Source organism: Eutrigla gurnardus, assembly GCF_963514095.1.
Source record: "Eutrigla gurnardus genome assembly, chromosome: 2".
NCBI lineage: Eukaryota > Metazoa > Chordata > Actinopteri > Perciformes > Triglidae > Eutrigla > Eutrigla gurnardus.
In genome coordinates, this window is record NC_139916.1 from 26,722,430 (window position 1) to 26,739,683 (window position 17,254).

General features: G+C 39.0%; 1 protein-coding gene across 2 annotated transcripts in view; it reads left to right on the plus strand.

The window, feature by feature from the left end:
* Positions 1 to 12,968, plus strand: part of LOC311031664 (serine/threonine-protein kinase 4-like) — a 33,930-nt gene extending 20,962 nt beyond the window's left edge. For both annotated transcript variants that reach the window (XM_084038069.1, XM_084038070.1), the window contains 2 exons: positions 3,244 to 3,389; positions 9,488 to 12,968. In XM_084038069.1, the coding sequence (XP_083894195.1) occupies positions 3,244 to 3,389; positions 9,488 to 9,646 (305 nt within the window). In that variant the 3' untranslated portion in view covers positions 9,647 to 12,968. The remainder of the gene's footprint in view (positions 1 to 3,243; positions 3,390 to 9,487) is intronic.
* The last annotated feature ends 4,286 nt before the right edge of the window (positions 12,969 to 17,254 follow it).

The window sequence follows — 17,254 nt, forward strand, 5'->3', positions numbered from 1 at the left end:
CTCCTGTCATCCTGACGTTGCTGAATCAGATATAGCGGAAACAAATATTGTATCCTTTAAAGGTTTTATATGCGACATATCCACATGAAATCTATGTGTGTGATCTGTGTTTTATATGTTGTTTAGATGTGTAGTTTCATTATCCCAAATGTTTCATGCTCAAACCAAAGAAATCTTTCATTTTAATCACGATAACAGTGTTTTTTAGGTTGCCTTTCTGTGGAGACATCCTCTTTGTGCACGCGTCAGCATTATGGTTGTCTGACAGAAGCGATCCTCAAATGTCTTGTTTTGAATCACAAACAAGATATTCAGTTTATTGTCACAGAGTGGAAAAGAAACTAGAAAATATTCACATTTAAGAAATTGGAGAATTTTGAAGAAAAAAAACCTAACAAATTTAAAATAAATTTGGCAACAGATTTTTTTGTTCAATAATCGATTACTCGTTGCAGCTCTAACTAACATGCACACGAAGACATGCGGCCGGCCCGGAGGAGCAGCAGAGGGAGAGTAACTCCATTCTCTGCTCAGGTAGATAGTACTCCACTATATCTTCACATAAATAATAGATAATAGAGAATTTAAAGTTACCAGAGCAAACATAAGCAGCAGCCTGCTCACAGCCCCCCAGGGCGCTGAAACACTGGTTTTTATTGTGAAGCTGTTTTAATCAGCGGGTTTGTTTGTTTTGGAGAGGAGGAAACCTCTGTCGTTAAAAAAAAAAAAAACACTATAGCAAACAGTTGTTTATCTGCTCTCAAGTAGTAGTAAATTAAAAGGTTTTAACGGTGCATGACCTGTCTTTAGATTTCCCCTTATTCGATTCTGTCTTTTCTTGGTGTTTGATTACAAGACGCCTCGCAGCAGAAATTACATGGTGTGTATTAAAATTCGGACCTGAGTAACACACGTTTTATTTTATATATAACTTTGTGGTCTTTTTGACCATGATGATTGCCTCTTGATGATGTGTGACATTGATAATGGATGCAGATGTCTAAAAACAGAGGAAAGACTGCTCACTTGCCTCCACGTGGGGTTGTCCTAGCAACCAGCAAAGTACAGCACGTTTATAGGATTGTGAAGTCTTTGACCAGGCAGATATCAAACTAGAATCAAAGAGATGTGAGATGATGGATCTTTGTGGCTCTGACCTTCTTTCATCTGATTATGCTTTTAAAAAACTCCATATTGGGAAAGGCGACTGGTTTCTTTAAACAATGATTTCTTCCTGGCAGCTTTGTGCAGCGTGAAGGCATCTGGCAGCAGAAATGGAGAATAAACAGCCATTAATTCTTCTACAGTCGGGGAATACCACACTTTAAATTGATAATGTGTCTACAAGTGAGATCAGCAATGATATGTTTGCTGAAATGAGCCAACAACTTAGTGTCTCTGCATTAATCATCATTACCCAGATAAGAATACACAGACGTTGTAAACGTGTCTGTGATGATGGATGGATTGTTTTCAAAGAGAAGTTCAACGTTACATGAAACTGTTTTGACCACTAGTGGGCAGACGGACTGTGAAACAAACGTTTTACTTCCATTAACCAGAAACGAACCGGTTAAAAATGTTTTATGTGAAATTCAATAGGCACTTACTCCTATTTTAACTTGAACTTCACTTCAGTGGCTCCCAGTAAAACTAAGAATCGATTTTAAAAGAACTTCAAATTATATATAAATCTATTAATGGTCTAGCTCCTCCCTACATTATTGACATGCTCACGCAGACCCCTCAGATCAGCAAATAGACGTTACCTCCCTAAACTGAGAATACATTCTACGAGCGCACTCGGGCCAGTTACTCCAAGCCCGGCCATCTCGTTGTAATGTGTAACGGTACACAGACTCCTGTGTTCAGGAGTTCAACTATTTACATTATAAAAATATTAAACACATCAAACACTATTACACTGTAAGAACACTGCAAACATGTTAGAAAGGGACGTTAAGTTTCAGAGCAGTTTCCAGAACAGCTCGCCATCCAATCGCTCTAAAATACCGTCTTTGCAGAAATCTCTAATTGTCAAACATTTTAGGTACCAGCCAATCACAGCCCGACTTCTTCTATGGTGTTCCACAAGGTCTTGGTGTTTAATGTGATATTTTGGAAGGATTTTTAATCATTTTCATCATTCTGGAGCTCCATGCTCCAATAAATGGCATACCACCCAAATATGACTGCAACAACTTATGAGACATATTAGAGCTTAAGGATGATGATCACATACAACCAGAACACCTTGATACACTGCTGATTCAAATTAATCTTCATGTTCCCAGCTTTCAGATGAAGTACACCTCTTCTATGTGTTCACCTGGTATCTCTCCCTAAAGACAAACGTAACATAAACTTATCTAAACCAGACGGCAACCACCAGTTCTGTAAAGTGAAGCAAATTCTGAAGTCTCTCTACTGTGCAGAAGTCTATAAGAATATGAGCCTACTTCTCACTTTATTTATCATCTCAGTAAACATTCTAAACATGAGTTTATGGTCTCTGTCTCTACTTCCAAGTCTCCTTCAATACAGCATGATGTTAATTTAGTAAATTTTGGTCCATTTTGAGTAAAATAGATGATAAAGTAGCTTCTTCTTTAGGGCGGGGCTACTTTGTGATTGACAGGCCACCGATGCAGTTAGAACCACCATTGTGAATGATTTTCATTCAGAGAGCTGCACCTCTCACTGTGCTGTCTGATGCTTTTGAATCCCCATTTTAATTGTCATGGATTATAAAAAGTGATTCATTAAATGTCATTATGAATAATGTTTCAGCTGAGAGAGACAAGCTGGACAAACTAGTTTAAATAATGACACAAAATTATAGTGGTTACTCGTGATTAATAACAGGCTGAAAGGACATTATGAATGATAATATAATAATGATTTTAAGAATGATTCAGGATTATTAATGAGGGCTTTATTCATATAGTATGATTTAAGTCCTGTATGACTTCTAGACCAGTGATACGTTGACCGTTATTGATCTTATGTTGCAGCTGAGTTTGAAAAGTCTCCAATCTCCAATATTTTTCTAGTTCTCTGACATGGAAGGGAGCTTAACGGCTACTTGAAGTCATGATCATCTTAATTACATGAATAACTTATTGGGAGTGTTTTTTAATCCGGTAACATCCTATCCCTAGTCGCAGCAACCTTTTAGTTGCTGGAAGTCAGCAGAGAGTTTGATGTACAGTGCATATGTAACATGTTGACTGTGTGTTCCAGGGCGAGACGAAACGATGCAGCCGGCCAGGCCGTCCTTCATGGAGTTCTTTGATCAGAAAGATAAGGAGGCCAACAGTCACAACGACGGAGGAGGAAGAGGAAACAACGCTGATAACAAACTGCCCGCAGAAGGAGACCTGGAAGTGGTGAGTTAGGAGAAGCACCGCCGTTTTCAGAGGACACGGTGCTGCGAGGTCAGTGAACTAGCCTCAGTCCGTCTCCAGCCTGAGCAACCGTGGATCACATGACCATCAGAGGTGACAGAGGCCAAGAACACGGTTAACCCGTGGTCGTAGGGAGGAGGGGGTATTTGGGGCCAGGTCCTATAATCCTCAGGAGATTGTCTGACTATGGTTCAATTAAACTCTGCATTCCAGTTCACTGAACCCCCTGACGTTGTAGTTAAACTCTCTAGACTTGGTGTTAGCGATGAGGCATCTGATCAGCCGATGATCGTTGTCAGCCGAAGTTCAGTTAAATATGCGATCTGAAGATCTGCCTTAACGCTTTCTAGTTGCCAATCCACGTTGTGAACAACACTCCTGATTGGCTAAATAACAGACCTAACGTCGTTAACAGAGGTTACAGTATGATACGTTCAGGCTCTATTCAGTAGTATTGGGCAAAAATGATAACTATCTAGTGATGTGTTGTCTGTAAAGAAAATTGAATGAATCCAGTTGTTTGATGGGAATGTTTTCAAGTATTTTAGAGAAAATGAATGAAAAAGCTCAGCTTGAAGTATGAAAACCACTGCACGCTTCAAAAGGTATTAAAATCACATTATAATTGTATTATCATTATCACATCAGAGGTTTTTGCATCATCAGTTGGTCACTCTGTGTTAGTTTTAGTGATGTATAAATTAGGGTTTCCCGTGGTCTGACTGCCATTCCATTCTAACCGATGCCCGGTTGGAAAACACATCACAGTGAGAGCTCGTTGGTCTTTAAGCTGCTGCTGGAGTTAAATATTAGATATGTGACCTTTAAATATGAGGTGGTGTCTGTTACCAGGCCGCCCGACTGCCTGTTCAACTTCATTCAGAGTGCACTGAAGCCTCTTCTTTATCTCAGGGCTTCAGAATGATGCACCTTTTTGTTTGTCAAACAATTATTAGAGCACTTTTATTGTTGAGGATTCAGTAGTGACATAGTGCTGTTAAAAGTGTTGAATTGTGTGTGTGTGCGTTGTGTGTGTTGTGTGCGTGCGTTGTGTGCGTTGTGTGTGTTGTGTGTTGTGTGTGTGTGTGTTCCACTAACAGACAATGACAGGTAACCGCTGGATGACCCTGATTTTTACTCTTGTTCTGGATCTTTAAAACTGTCTTACTATGAACATGCATGCTGTCACACTTTCTCTCTTTCTCTCCCTCTCACACACACACACACAGCATCATCTTCAATAGCTGTGTCATTGCTGTGTTACATACACTAACAGGTTTGGGTTAATGGGAAGTTGTTATTTTAATGATCAGCTGATCGTTTAATTATTAAAAGCTGCAAAGATACAAAATGCTTGTTTAACAAATGGTCTAAAAATGATGAAAAGATCCTTACAATTTAGGGACAAATTGTCGAATTAATACAAACGTTGATGCCTCATCTTCACATAACTTATCCATCACATTGTTTTAATTAAAAAACAAAATGAATAATCAGATTATAATGCATTTAACAACTGTATGTTCACTTTTGAATAGCCCAGCTGAGTTAACTGGCAGTGATGCAGCCGTTGGTATGCAGCAGCTCATCCAAAGTTTTGGAAATGTTGAAGTGCCCTCCCACCAGCATGTCAACTGACCTCTGTCCCAGCAGTTGCACTGCATATTACCTATGGTAGTTTCTTGTTTTTAAAATGTGGCTAAGCATGTGCCCTATATGGAAGTAAGAAATGACTGATCCACTGGAGCTTAACATTTTTATGTGGCATCAAAAACTTCATCTCGTCGAGCTGAAACATAATTCCCAGACTCTCTGTCTTCCGTATGGTGATGTATCTCCCAGTGAAACAGGACCGGCAATGTTGGGAGGAATTTGATTTGTTGGTAAAAAAGGTTAACTCACTGCCTTCTAAAGTTGCAGATAGATTGATGGGTGGATGTCATGATATTATAAGTTTGTACTAGCTGATGTAAGCATGCGTCATATTTCGTTTTTCAGTAAGAAAAAAATATTGGATTTTGTTATAAAATACAGTACAAAGAAATTGATTATTTGAAATGGGCTTCTTTTCATTTCCCCCCGACTTAAACATGATATGATACACGGCCGAACAAGAACATTTTAAAGTGGCACCCTTGACCACTCTCCGTCTGATCAGGGCCTTAAAAGAACTTTGACTTTGTGTCACAGGTGCAGAAACACTCTGACTAACGTTTAACATGTATAACACAGCAGGAGTCGACCATAAAGCGTGGTGGGATAGAAATCAACCAGGAGTCACTTGACAACATAAAATCCCACTTAGGGACTTTTTAGACTTGGAAACGTGAGGATGAAAAGCTCATTGTCTTCTGAGATCTGTGACACGTTGAGGCAGCTTGTGTTTAATTTTAGATCTGTCTCCTTTTTATTTTTGCTTCCAGATGTTGTTTAATGGTGTCATGTTGATTGGTTGAAAACTCTGTTTCCATCAGTTTGACTGATTTCCATTTTTGTGTCTCTCCCTCGGATTGTATCTCTTTCTCGGGGGAAGGGCGGTGGAGTACCAGCGTAGAGGACCCTTGTTATAACCCTCATATTACGACATGTTTGAATGTTATATTTAGCTGCCTTGTCTAATATTTACCACTTTGTCCGTGGTGTATGCTCCAGCCCATTCAGTGTTATTGTAATGCAGCATAGAACATGTGGTGGGGAAGCACTAACCTACATTATTCATGAGCAGCAGACGTACAACCACCAATCTCCCTCAATTGTTCCTTTCTGTCCGCTATTTTTAATCTTCCTTTATTGGTTTTCTTGCTCGTCGTCTCCCCTCTGACTCCTTCCTTCCATCCCTCCCGTCTCCTCTGAATAAATCTCCAGGAGGTCGTAGTCTGATCTGACATACCCAGACACAAGGATAAATCCACCTTCAACAATTAATGAACCCATCATCGGTCGCATGTTCTGTCAGAGTTTACTAGTTGAAGAGATGAACACCCAGTAGGCTGCTGGTTTTCCTGTCGTACATAACAGAACTTGTACTGGAGACCACCCTGGTTTTAGTTTTGGCTTAATGGACATGAGATCACACATGATCTCATGTCTTTAAAGGCACATGTGTGCTGGCGTCTGTATCTCTCTGCTGCCCTCGGCATGGATTTTTATTATGTGACTGTTCGGGATGTTTCTGAGCATCAACCTCGATTAAACATAGCAAACCGCTGCCAGATCGTAAGCAAGCATCAAGAGAGGCTACAAAAATTCGTGAAAACCTCCATTTATGTAGCAAGTTGAAACTGCAAGCGGACAACGCTCATTCCAAGACGAGATTTAATCTGTGGAGGAGGAACCAACTGTGAAGTTTTTTTACATCAGAAACATGACTGTAGGTGGAAAAGGAGGGACATTTAAGTTATTTAGAGGGTGTTTCTGTGGGAGCTCCGTCATCAGCGCCTTTTACAGACTACATTATGTAAAGAGGAAGATTAGAGTAATATTGATTTTCATCAGTCATGTAGACAGCTTCTATGATTTTTTTTGTGCTCGTTAGGTGAGTGGTATATTATCTTGAACTGGTAGAAAATCAGCATCTTCAGGAGGCGACAGAGACTCGGGACGTCTCATCTTGTCCTGTCTTTGAACTGAGCAACAGCAGAGGTATGACATGCATGTTAAGGTCAGTGGTGAAGAAAACATGGGCTGGAAATATCTGACTGTAAATATAATCATTAGTTGCAGCCTTGATCCGCTCTGGTGTTGTCATATGTTCAGTATTTCTACGAGTGCAAGATATTGGAACAGAAATTACACTGAAATATATATTTTTCTGCAATGCTACACGCAAAAATACAGGAAACGTCACCCTCAATTTTGTACATTAAATGCATCAATTTGATGCACTTTGAGAGCTAAATTAAGATTATAGACCTATAAACAATTCAATGCTTCAGTAAAACATGTATCCATAACCTTGGTGGGTTTAGGCCCCTCCCACTCTGGACCACCCGAGTATCTTCCAAACAATTATATGATTGATATCCCTTGTATTGCTTTAAACACTTTGTTCCATAAATGCAGATTTACAGTGAACATTGTTTGCAGGTCTCACACCATTTGGAGGATTAAAGATAACTTGACCCCGGTGTCTTCCAGTTGTAGGACCCTCCTTTCTCTCTCCAGTGGACACTGGTGTTATTTTAGCTCCATTGATTTTGTGTAATAAATAGCTGAAGTGGTGCTGGTAAAGCTGAGAGGGGGGTCCCCCCGGGGAAAAGCTAGAGCCGGCCTCAGGTCCCTATCCGAGACCTGCAGCAGGGAGGAGAAGACATTGAATAAATGTCAATAGATGTAGCTTTGAAAGCTACCAAAATAGATGCACTTATCAGACACCTGGATGATCGCTGGCGTGCTTAAGGTATTTTTAGGTTGTGGTAAAGATTGTTCCTAAGTGGCCATTAATGGATTCAGTACAGAACGATGTTTGAAGTCATCAAATCCTCTTGCTGAACAGAACTGTAACGACAAAAGTAATCAGCAGATACAGTAGCTAGCTTTATATGCATATAAACCGGGGATTTAGATTCAATGCTGACCTTTAAGGTCGGAAATACTATTATTTAGTTTATGAAAACAACAAACAAATAGTTTTAAGATTTAACGTAAAATGTTGGAATTCTAATTCAATAATTGAGTTATGTGCAGCTTTTTCAAATGTTTGCATGTCTATTGATTCCTTCTTAAGCTGATATTTGCTTCATAAACATACACTTATAGTATTTATAATTAACATGTTTTTATCTAGTGAAATATTCTGCTTCAATCCATGTTTTTTTTTTTTCCTTCAATATGCTGTCAATTTCTTTGTGTGATAGGTTAACTTTACATTGACATTGTTTTCAACCTAATGTTGGTTTTGTTGTCTAAACCTAACGTTGGTTTTTGTTGTCTAAACCTAACGTTGGTTTTTGTTGTCTAATCCTAACGTTGGTTTTGTTGTCTAATCCTAACGTTGGTTTTGTTGTTTAAACCTAACGTTGGTTTTTGTTGTCTAAACCTAACGTTGGTTTTGTTGTCTAAACCTAACGTTGGTTTTGTCTAAACCTGACGTTGTTTTTGTTGTCTAAACCTAACGTTGGTTTTGTCTAAACCCAACGTTGGTTTTGTCCAAACCTAACATTGGTTTTGTTCAAACCTAACGTTGGTTTTGTTGTCTAAACCTAACGTTGGTTTTGTTGTCTAAACCTAACGTTGGTTTTGTCGTCTAAACCTAACGTTGGTTTTGTTGTCTAAACCTAACGTTGGTTTTTGTTGTCTAAACCTAACGTTGGTTTTGTTGTCTAAACCTAACGTTGGTTTTGTTGTCTAAACCTAACGTTGGTTTTGTCTAAACCTAACGTTGGTTTTGTTGTCTAAACCTAACGTTGGTTTTGTTGTCTAAACCTAACGTTGTTTTTGTTGTCTAAACCTGACGTTGTTTTTGTTGTCTAAACCTAACGTTGGTTTTGTCTAAACCTAACGTTGGTTTTGTCCAAACCTAACGTTGGTTTTGTTGTCTAAACCTAACGTTGGTTTTGTTGTCTAAACCTAACGTTTGTTTTGTTGTCTAACCCTAACGTTGGTTTTGTCCAAACCTAACGTTGGTTTTGTTGTCTAAACCTAACATTGGTTTTGTTGTCTAAACCTAACGTTGGTTTTGTTGTCTAAACCTAACGTTGGTTTTGTCTAAACCTGACGTTGGTTTTGTTGTCTAAACCTAACGTTGGTTTTGTTGTCTAAACCTAACATTCATAAATTATAAACCCAATGGGCAGCCAGTGACTAAAAATTAATTAATGTCCTCTGCAATTTATGGATTATTTATTCAATGTATAATCAAATCATTGATTTGATTATACAAAATCAATGATTTGTCAAATCAACTGTTTTCATTGTACTTGTCCGCTTCTGTCATTTATTGTCAATTAAATCCAAACAGCAAACTCACTTGAAAAGGCTTTATGAATCAGATGTCAGAATATTTTCCTTTAAATATAATTGATTAATTGGTGGCCCGTGCACATTCTATATCCATAATAATAAATGTGTTGTGTTTGCAGGTGAACTCGTGGTCAGTGGAGGAGCTGCGACAGCGTCTGACGTCTCTGGACCCTCAGATGGAGCAGGAGATCGAGGAGATCCGTCAGCGCTACCAGACCAAGAGGCAGCCCATCCTCGACGCCATCGAGGCCAAAAAACGGCGCCAGCAGAACTTCTGAGAAGGACGGCTGAGGTCGTCACAGAAACAGTTGGACGTTTCTGCAGCCGTTCAGTGAAGCGTCAGCGAGACATTTGGAAAGACGTCTGATGATCAAACTGCTGAAGAAGAACGTCCAAAGAGTGAATATTAATGACATTTATTCAAAATGAATATCTGTTTTCTTTTTTAGTTCGAGAGATTTTAAAGGTTTAAGAAATGACAGTAAGGAAAGTTTGATTTTTTTGTTTTTTCCATCTCGTTACACAGTTGTCTTAAAACACGGTGATGATTATGATATCTGACTCTTAAGTTCAGTTCTTTATTCGCTGTGTGGTACAATATGGTTTAAACTGCTGACTGCTCATCGCCGGTACTCTTGTTTCCTGTTATTACTGGACTCGCCTGCTGAAAATGTTCCAGGACATGAAGCTGTCTTTTGCCTCACATCAAGTTTCAGGACGTTAAAAACCTCAAATGATAACAAAGCAAGTTTTTCTATCAGGGAGCTAAACGTTCAGAAGGTTCTTGATTATGAATAATACTATTTCTTTAATTTGGTACTCGTTCCTGTGGGGTTTTTTTCTACATGCAGGACTGAATATACAGCGGTCGTCGAACTTGTCATACGTGTTTGCAAACAAAACCAAGACCGATTATTGTCTTCTGTTGCCTGAAAAGAAAGGCGGTCGTTCTCCATGGATCCAAACAGCAGAACTAGTTCCTGCTTCTTCAGTCTGGAGTCATTTAAGAAGCTCAGCTGATTTAAACATTTACTTAATTTACTCAAGTTACACTTGATGCTTAATAGTGATGGATTTCCAAACACTGACAACGTTTACATGCACCAAATTATTAAGTAACTAGTTCTTAATAATTCCTACTAATCTGGCTGATGAAAATGATTATTCCACTAATATACCGGTTAACGTGCAGCCATATATATCTTCCTATTAACGTAGCCTCTATTATTATCAGCATCATCGGGTCCATTTGAGGAACTCGCCACCACGTCCTCCTCACCGGGTCACTGAATTCAACGCCGAGGCTTTTGTTTGACGGGTTGATCCACTAACATGTCTTTATCACGTAAAAACATAGCAAAGTGGAATGACAGGAGCTGCTCGTTACATTCAGATACTTTGTGTCCTTGATGGACTGATGGACTTGTTGGACCGTGTGAACCTCTTACATTACGAGATGTTCGCATTGTGATAATAATTGACTCAAAAACACCAACTGAGACTCGTATAGTGAATGTGATGTATACAAGTCCAAAGACTGCTGCTAAAACCTGAATAATATCAACATCTCACACATGACTCCATCTAAAAATGATCCATTCAGAATAAGACTTAATTCCTACTAACCCAACAGAATATGACGTTGATCACATAGAGAACAATAGTGGAATATTAGTGTGCTTGTAAACCTCGTCAGTGTTTGTGTCGTCAGTTGGTGAAGTTTGTTCACAGTTGAACAAACATTTAGAATCCACAGATCATCACTGAGAAGTCTAAATGAACATGTTGATGTCGACACGTAAAAAACTCTGAAAGTTTATCTTTTGTTTTTTGAAATGTTTCCTTTTATTTCTCAGATTTTCCTCAATTTTGTTCGTCTATTTCTAAATGTATCTATCACGATTGATTCTTTTTGTTTGACTTGTTTTGTTTTTTACTTCATTTAAAGTGAAGCTGGAACGTTATTTCCAGACTCTCTACCTTCTGTGTGATGTATTTCCCAGTGAAACAGGACAGACAATTTTGTTTAATAGGTGCAAAAACTATGACTAAGCATGGTTTCAAGGGCATTTTTATTGTCAGCTCAACTTTAAAGCTAAGTGTTTTCTTTTATTTCTCACCTGTTTCTCAAATGTGTTTTGTATTTCAAAATAACTGGAAAATGTTTTCGGTTGACTTTTGTTTTTTTGTTTTGTTTTTTTAATTTAAAAGGATCAGGAACGGAAAAATCAGCACATTTAATATTTAATATCTTAATGTCAAGTCTAACTTTTAATTTTATTATAGTTGAAAATGTTTTAAGGGAATTTAATGAGAACTTGACTGTGTTTAACCTCCAGAGTCCTCACTTAACTATAAAAAAAAAAAAACTGTTTTCTGGAATCGATCCAACAAAGCTTTTACTTCCTGGATTCATTAGTTTGTAGTGATACTGAACGAGATTACTTCACGTCCGACATTCCTTTTGTCTCCGTCCAGCACAAAAACTATTTTTCTACGTAGCTTTAGTTGTTCAGCGGTCAAAGAGGAGACAAAAAGCAGCTTCTCAGGTCATAAAACTCCTCAGGGCGGTAAAAATAACAGTCGTGATGAAACGTATCTGTATATATGAGCACCACTGGACTGTTTTTGTATATTGTGATTCCATTTAAACAGTTGAAGGGTTTAATCCCAAAAACGAGATGTTTTTCATTAATTTATATTAAGATATGAATCAACAAGTTATACGAAATGCTGTTAATGTTACAGATGTTTCTCTGTATAATAAGGACATTTTCTCTTATGTGTTACAATTAAAAGGTTTTTTTTTTTTCTTTCTGAATAGCGATTTTAATACACAATGATTTTCGGTTGAAGAGGGGAGAAAAAGGAAAATGTTCAATAATAATGATTAAAATATGCCCTTTGGTGCTGGCAGTGAAGTGATGCATCAAAAATTAAGTCGTAATCACTGGATGTTGAACAGAAATTAAATTGTTCTTATGTTTTGTCCAGAATCGTTTATAAAGTGAGATTTTAAACAGTTTCATATCAAACAAGCCGCTGCAGGTCTTTGTGGGTTTGTTTAGCATGAAGGGACGCAACCAACCATTATTAAAACATAAAACATATCTTGGTTACTTTGAATTGTGTTTTAATGTCAGGTTTGTTACTTGTTGTTGGATATTTCAGACTCTAAATTTATGTCTAAATCCTGCTGAAACGTGCTGCGTGTTTGGGTACATCATGTTTAAATTATTCAGCAGTTCAAATGTTTCTTCTTGCAGGTGCTTGTATTCTAATTACAACGCGATGCCTGGAAACATGAACAAATAAATGACCGAACAAAGAAAAGATTTACAGGAAACGGTTTCAGCAGCATCCTGGTCCGTGGTTTAGGGGAATTCAAGTGAGAAAAGTTTAGTTGTTGTTTTTTTTGTGTATCTGTTAACTCTTCTTCTCTGAGCTCATCTTGTGTTTTGCACACTTCCTGTTTGATGCCTGAAACAGTTTCTGAAGTTTATATGATGCCTTAAAGTATGCAGTGTGTTCGAGATCACTGATATTTGGTTTGTGTTTTTGTTTGCTGGTCTCAAAGAATAAAAACTGAGGAACGTTAAAGTACTTGTCTTTGTTTCTACACTTTGACAGTAAGAAATGTTATGAAAATAACAAAATATACAATATTCTTCTGGTCATTTAACTTGATCATCTACATCAGGTTATGTTTTATTTTTTGTTAAGCCGTGTGTTCAAAACAAGTAGAGGTGGAGGGAGTATTAAGATCCTAGAAATAATATATTTGTACTGTATTGTTTTTATACAACTAATCCTCCGGCATTAGTTTTTTCACTTGCTAAACGAAGGGGGTCAAAACCACAGCTGCATGCGCAAAACTCTACCCGCAGTCGCCATCATTATGAACAATCGTCAGGGAGACGACACACACCGTCACTCAGAACACGGAGAGGAGAAACACAACCATCAAACACAAACACACGAGTTAGACACGTTTCATCTTTACAGTTTGAATCATTTCAGTGACTTCACACAAATCAATATTTTCTCTAAATTCTTCCTCCTGCCTTTGTCCGATTGTAAAAATATATTTTACAGTAAAAACTGTTCTTATAAATCAGTTTACATATTCTATAATTGCAATACAGAAATACATCTCTTCTCTTCTCCCTCCACCAACCTGTCTCCCTGTCTCTTCTCCCTCCACCATCCTGTCTCCCTCTCTTCTCCCTCCACCATCCTGTCTCCCTCTCTTCTCCCTCCACCATCCTGTCTCCCTGCCACTCTTCTCCCTCCACCAACCTGTCTCTCTTCTCCCCCCACCAACCTGTCTCCCCGTCTCTTCTCCCTCCACCGACCTGTCTCCCTGCCTCTTTTCTCCCTCCACCAACCTGTCTCTCTTCTCCCTCCACCAACCTGTCTCCCTGCCACTCATCTCCCTCCACCAACCTGTCTCCCTGCCACTCTTCTCCCTCCACCAACATGTCTCCCTGCCACTCTTCTCCCTCCACCAACCTGTCTCTCTTCTCCCTCCACCAACCTGTCTCCCTGTCTCTCTTCTTCCTCCACCGACCTGTCTCCCTGCCTCTTTTCTCCCTCCACCAACCTGTCTCTCTTCTCCCTCCACCAACCTGTCTCCCCGTCTCTTCTCCCTCCACCAACCTGTCTCTCTTCTCCCTCCACCAACCTGTCTCCCCGTCTCTTCTCCCTCCACCAACCTGTCTCTCTTCTCCCTCCACCAACCTGTCTCCCCGTCTCTTCTCCCTCCACCAACCTGTCTCTCTTCTCCCTCCACCAACCTGTCTCCCCGTCTCTTCTCCCTCTACCAACCTGTCTTCCTTGGTCTATATCAAAAAAGTCTTTCCTCTCTTTCTCTATATCTCCATGTGTTCACTACCAAGTCTGAAACCAGACACCTGCTGAGGCTTTCATCTGAAGTTACAATCATCAGTGTTTGAAAGTCACCAGGCTGAAATCATGTTGAACGTGAGGTTTACCGTTTTGACAGCAGTGTGTTTACCTTTGAACGAAGATTAATGAGCCTCATTTTGCTTTATCACCATAAACTAAAACTGGAGAATATTTTCACTCAAATACAAATATTCAAAATGTGGTTTCTTACGTTGGTGAAAATAGTCCCCAACAAAGACTCTCTTACCTCTTGTTTGTTTGGTAATAACTACAGTTTTAGCTGTTTTAGTCTTTTTTTAAATGTGAAACTTTATATTGGAAGTCAATGTTTTCTTCGTCCTCTGTCATCAGTTTCGTTTGGAGGACAGAGTGACTGATCTCTCCATCCTTAAGACTTCCTAAAAGCTTCCTGTCCTGTCTCATCTGATCCATCACATAAAACTTTTGTTCCCATCTTCTGATTTCTCCACGATGTCGTCTGCCAAAATAACAGATGAATTTTTAATCAGCTGAAGCCACAAATCAGATCTCTGTGTGTGTGTGTGTGTGTGTGTGTGTGTGTGTGTGTGTGTGTGTGTGTGACCTTGTATCCTTGTATATGAGGAGCAAGTGTTTTAGTCAAAGTGATGACCCTTTGGAAAGTGAGGATATTTTGGAAGGTCCTCTTTAAGGCTCGGTTATGCTTCTGCGTAGTGATCACGCAACGGCCACGCAACGGCCACGCAGTTGCTGGGAGACCGTGATGGTTCTGCGTTGGGTTTACGTGTCGAAATGCAATTCAATGCCACACTGGTAGAGGGCGCTATGTTTTTTGTAAAGACTGACCGACCGACCGAGACTCTTGACATATATCGTCGTTAGCCTCGTTATAGCCTATTTGTTTACTTTCCAGCTTTAAACATCCACAATTTTTCAGAACTTGGTGTTTTATTTCTTTGTGCAAAAGCGACAAGGTGAAAACAATAAAAGTAGCCTATTAAAAGTTTAAATGGCGGTGTTTATGAGTGGAAACCGGAAAGCAGTCTCCAGCGGATGTAGTTAGCGGACCAATCACAGCCAATGCCGCTGCGTTGGTGTTGCGTCGCCTCGACGCGCGTCTAGGATTTTTGGGAGGTGCACGTCAGGCCCTTGCGTTGGACGTAAGGGGGGTCCGAAAGGACGTAAGGGGTCCGCAAGGACGTAAGGGGTCCGCAAGCCCCCTTGCGTTGTGTCGACGCGGAAGCATAACTTGGGCTTAACTTTGTAAAAAGAAAGAATTATAATTTACAAACACTCAACCGATTAGGTTAAGAATTGTGTCAGAGTTACTATTTCCTATTCTAAACTATGTAGATGTTGTCTATCAAAACACATCTGAATCAAATCTAATACCATTGAATGTCGTTTTAATAGTATTTGCAGAATTTTGCTGAGATGTCCTTTTACTCATCAACATCTAATGTATGACTCACTAAACTTATTATCACCAAAAGCCAGAAGACAGTTTCACTGGTTTCAGGTTATCTATTTAAATTATCCTTATCAGAAGACATATTTAATTCCATACAGACCAAATTATAGATTGAGACACACTGAATATCTCTCCTTAAAACTGTGTGTCTCAACACAGATGACATGTCTCCATCTTCAGAACAGTCTTGGGTTGCTCAAAGTCATCACACCTTACAGATTTTGACTCATCTAGAAGCTAAGTTTGACACCCAATGAACAGCACTTTAATCATTCTTCTATTGGAGTTCCTAACTTTCCCCCGCAAGCCATGAGGAAAAAATACTCGCTGCCCAAACACACAAAACCCAAATAAATACATGCCATTAACTGGCATCTCACCTGCAGCCTCAGACGAGATAACTGCTCCATCACCAGACTATCAAACCCAATAAACTCTAAAGGAAATCTGCTCTTCAGCCTATCCGGGACAGAACAGCTGTTTGCTCACCATGTAAGGATGAGCATCAACATCGACCAATAACAGCGTACTTACCAAGGTTCAGTCTCAACAAACAGAACAACTACACAAATCTAAACAGGCTGATTAAGTTAGGACGAGCCCCCATTTGTTACAGTGACACAATGAGAGACCAGACGAGTTAAAAGTATTAAATAATAATAATATATAATATATTTATTCAACAAATTCACCAAAAAGAACCAAACAAATGTGCAATGTCCGTGATCAGCGATGTATGCATGTGTGGATGTGTGTAAAGTGAAGCATCACGAATGTTTACGTGATTAATTAACTTGTTACTGGGCTGCTTACTGCGATAACAGCCAACACTTAGCCACTTGCTGAATCTGAAACTCCTCATCAACATGCTATTTAGTCACCACAACACTGTTACATGTATTAGTTATGTCCAACACCTTAGTATGAAACCAGTGTTTGTGTAAAATATCACAGTATGTCATACAGCAGTGCTAGGTGCTAGCACAGCAGTGCCGAGGAAATGACCTGTGTTGTAGAGACGGTTTGAGTTGAGAGAGAGATGGAATTTTGTATTATTGAATAATTGAAAAAAAAAAAAAAACACTTGAAGATGAGATGCGTTTTTTTTAATATAAAATTATGTGTTTTGTTTTCACAGAGTAAAGGAAATGCTTTCAGCCTTGTAAGCTCATATCTTTAACTCTATTTACACGATATACAATAGGCTACTGACTAATAAATGAATAATAATAATAATGTAATAATAATGTAATTTGCTTCATTACAAGATATTTCAAGTCAAACATCTCACGATATGAGGACAAAGTTTTAGTCTTGTGCTTTTAGCTTAACCATGTAATCTGCAATTAAGCACATTGACCACACGGTCAGGCTGGATACTCGGTTTCACCTAGTCTCGTTTTCTTCTGCTTGTCATCAGAAATAACTATTTAAAGGGTCAGTTCACCCAAAACTATACTGATTTAATTTCTACATATTTGGTCTTGAGTGTTTTAAAAAACTGTATTTTTGTACAAGGAAAGTGTGA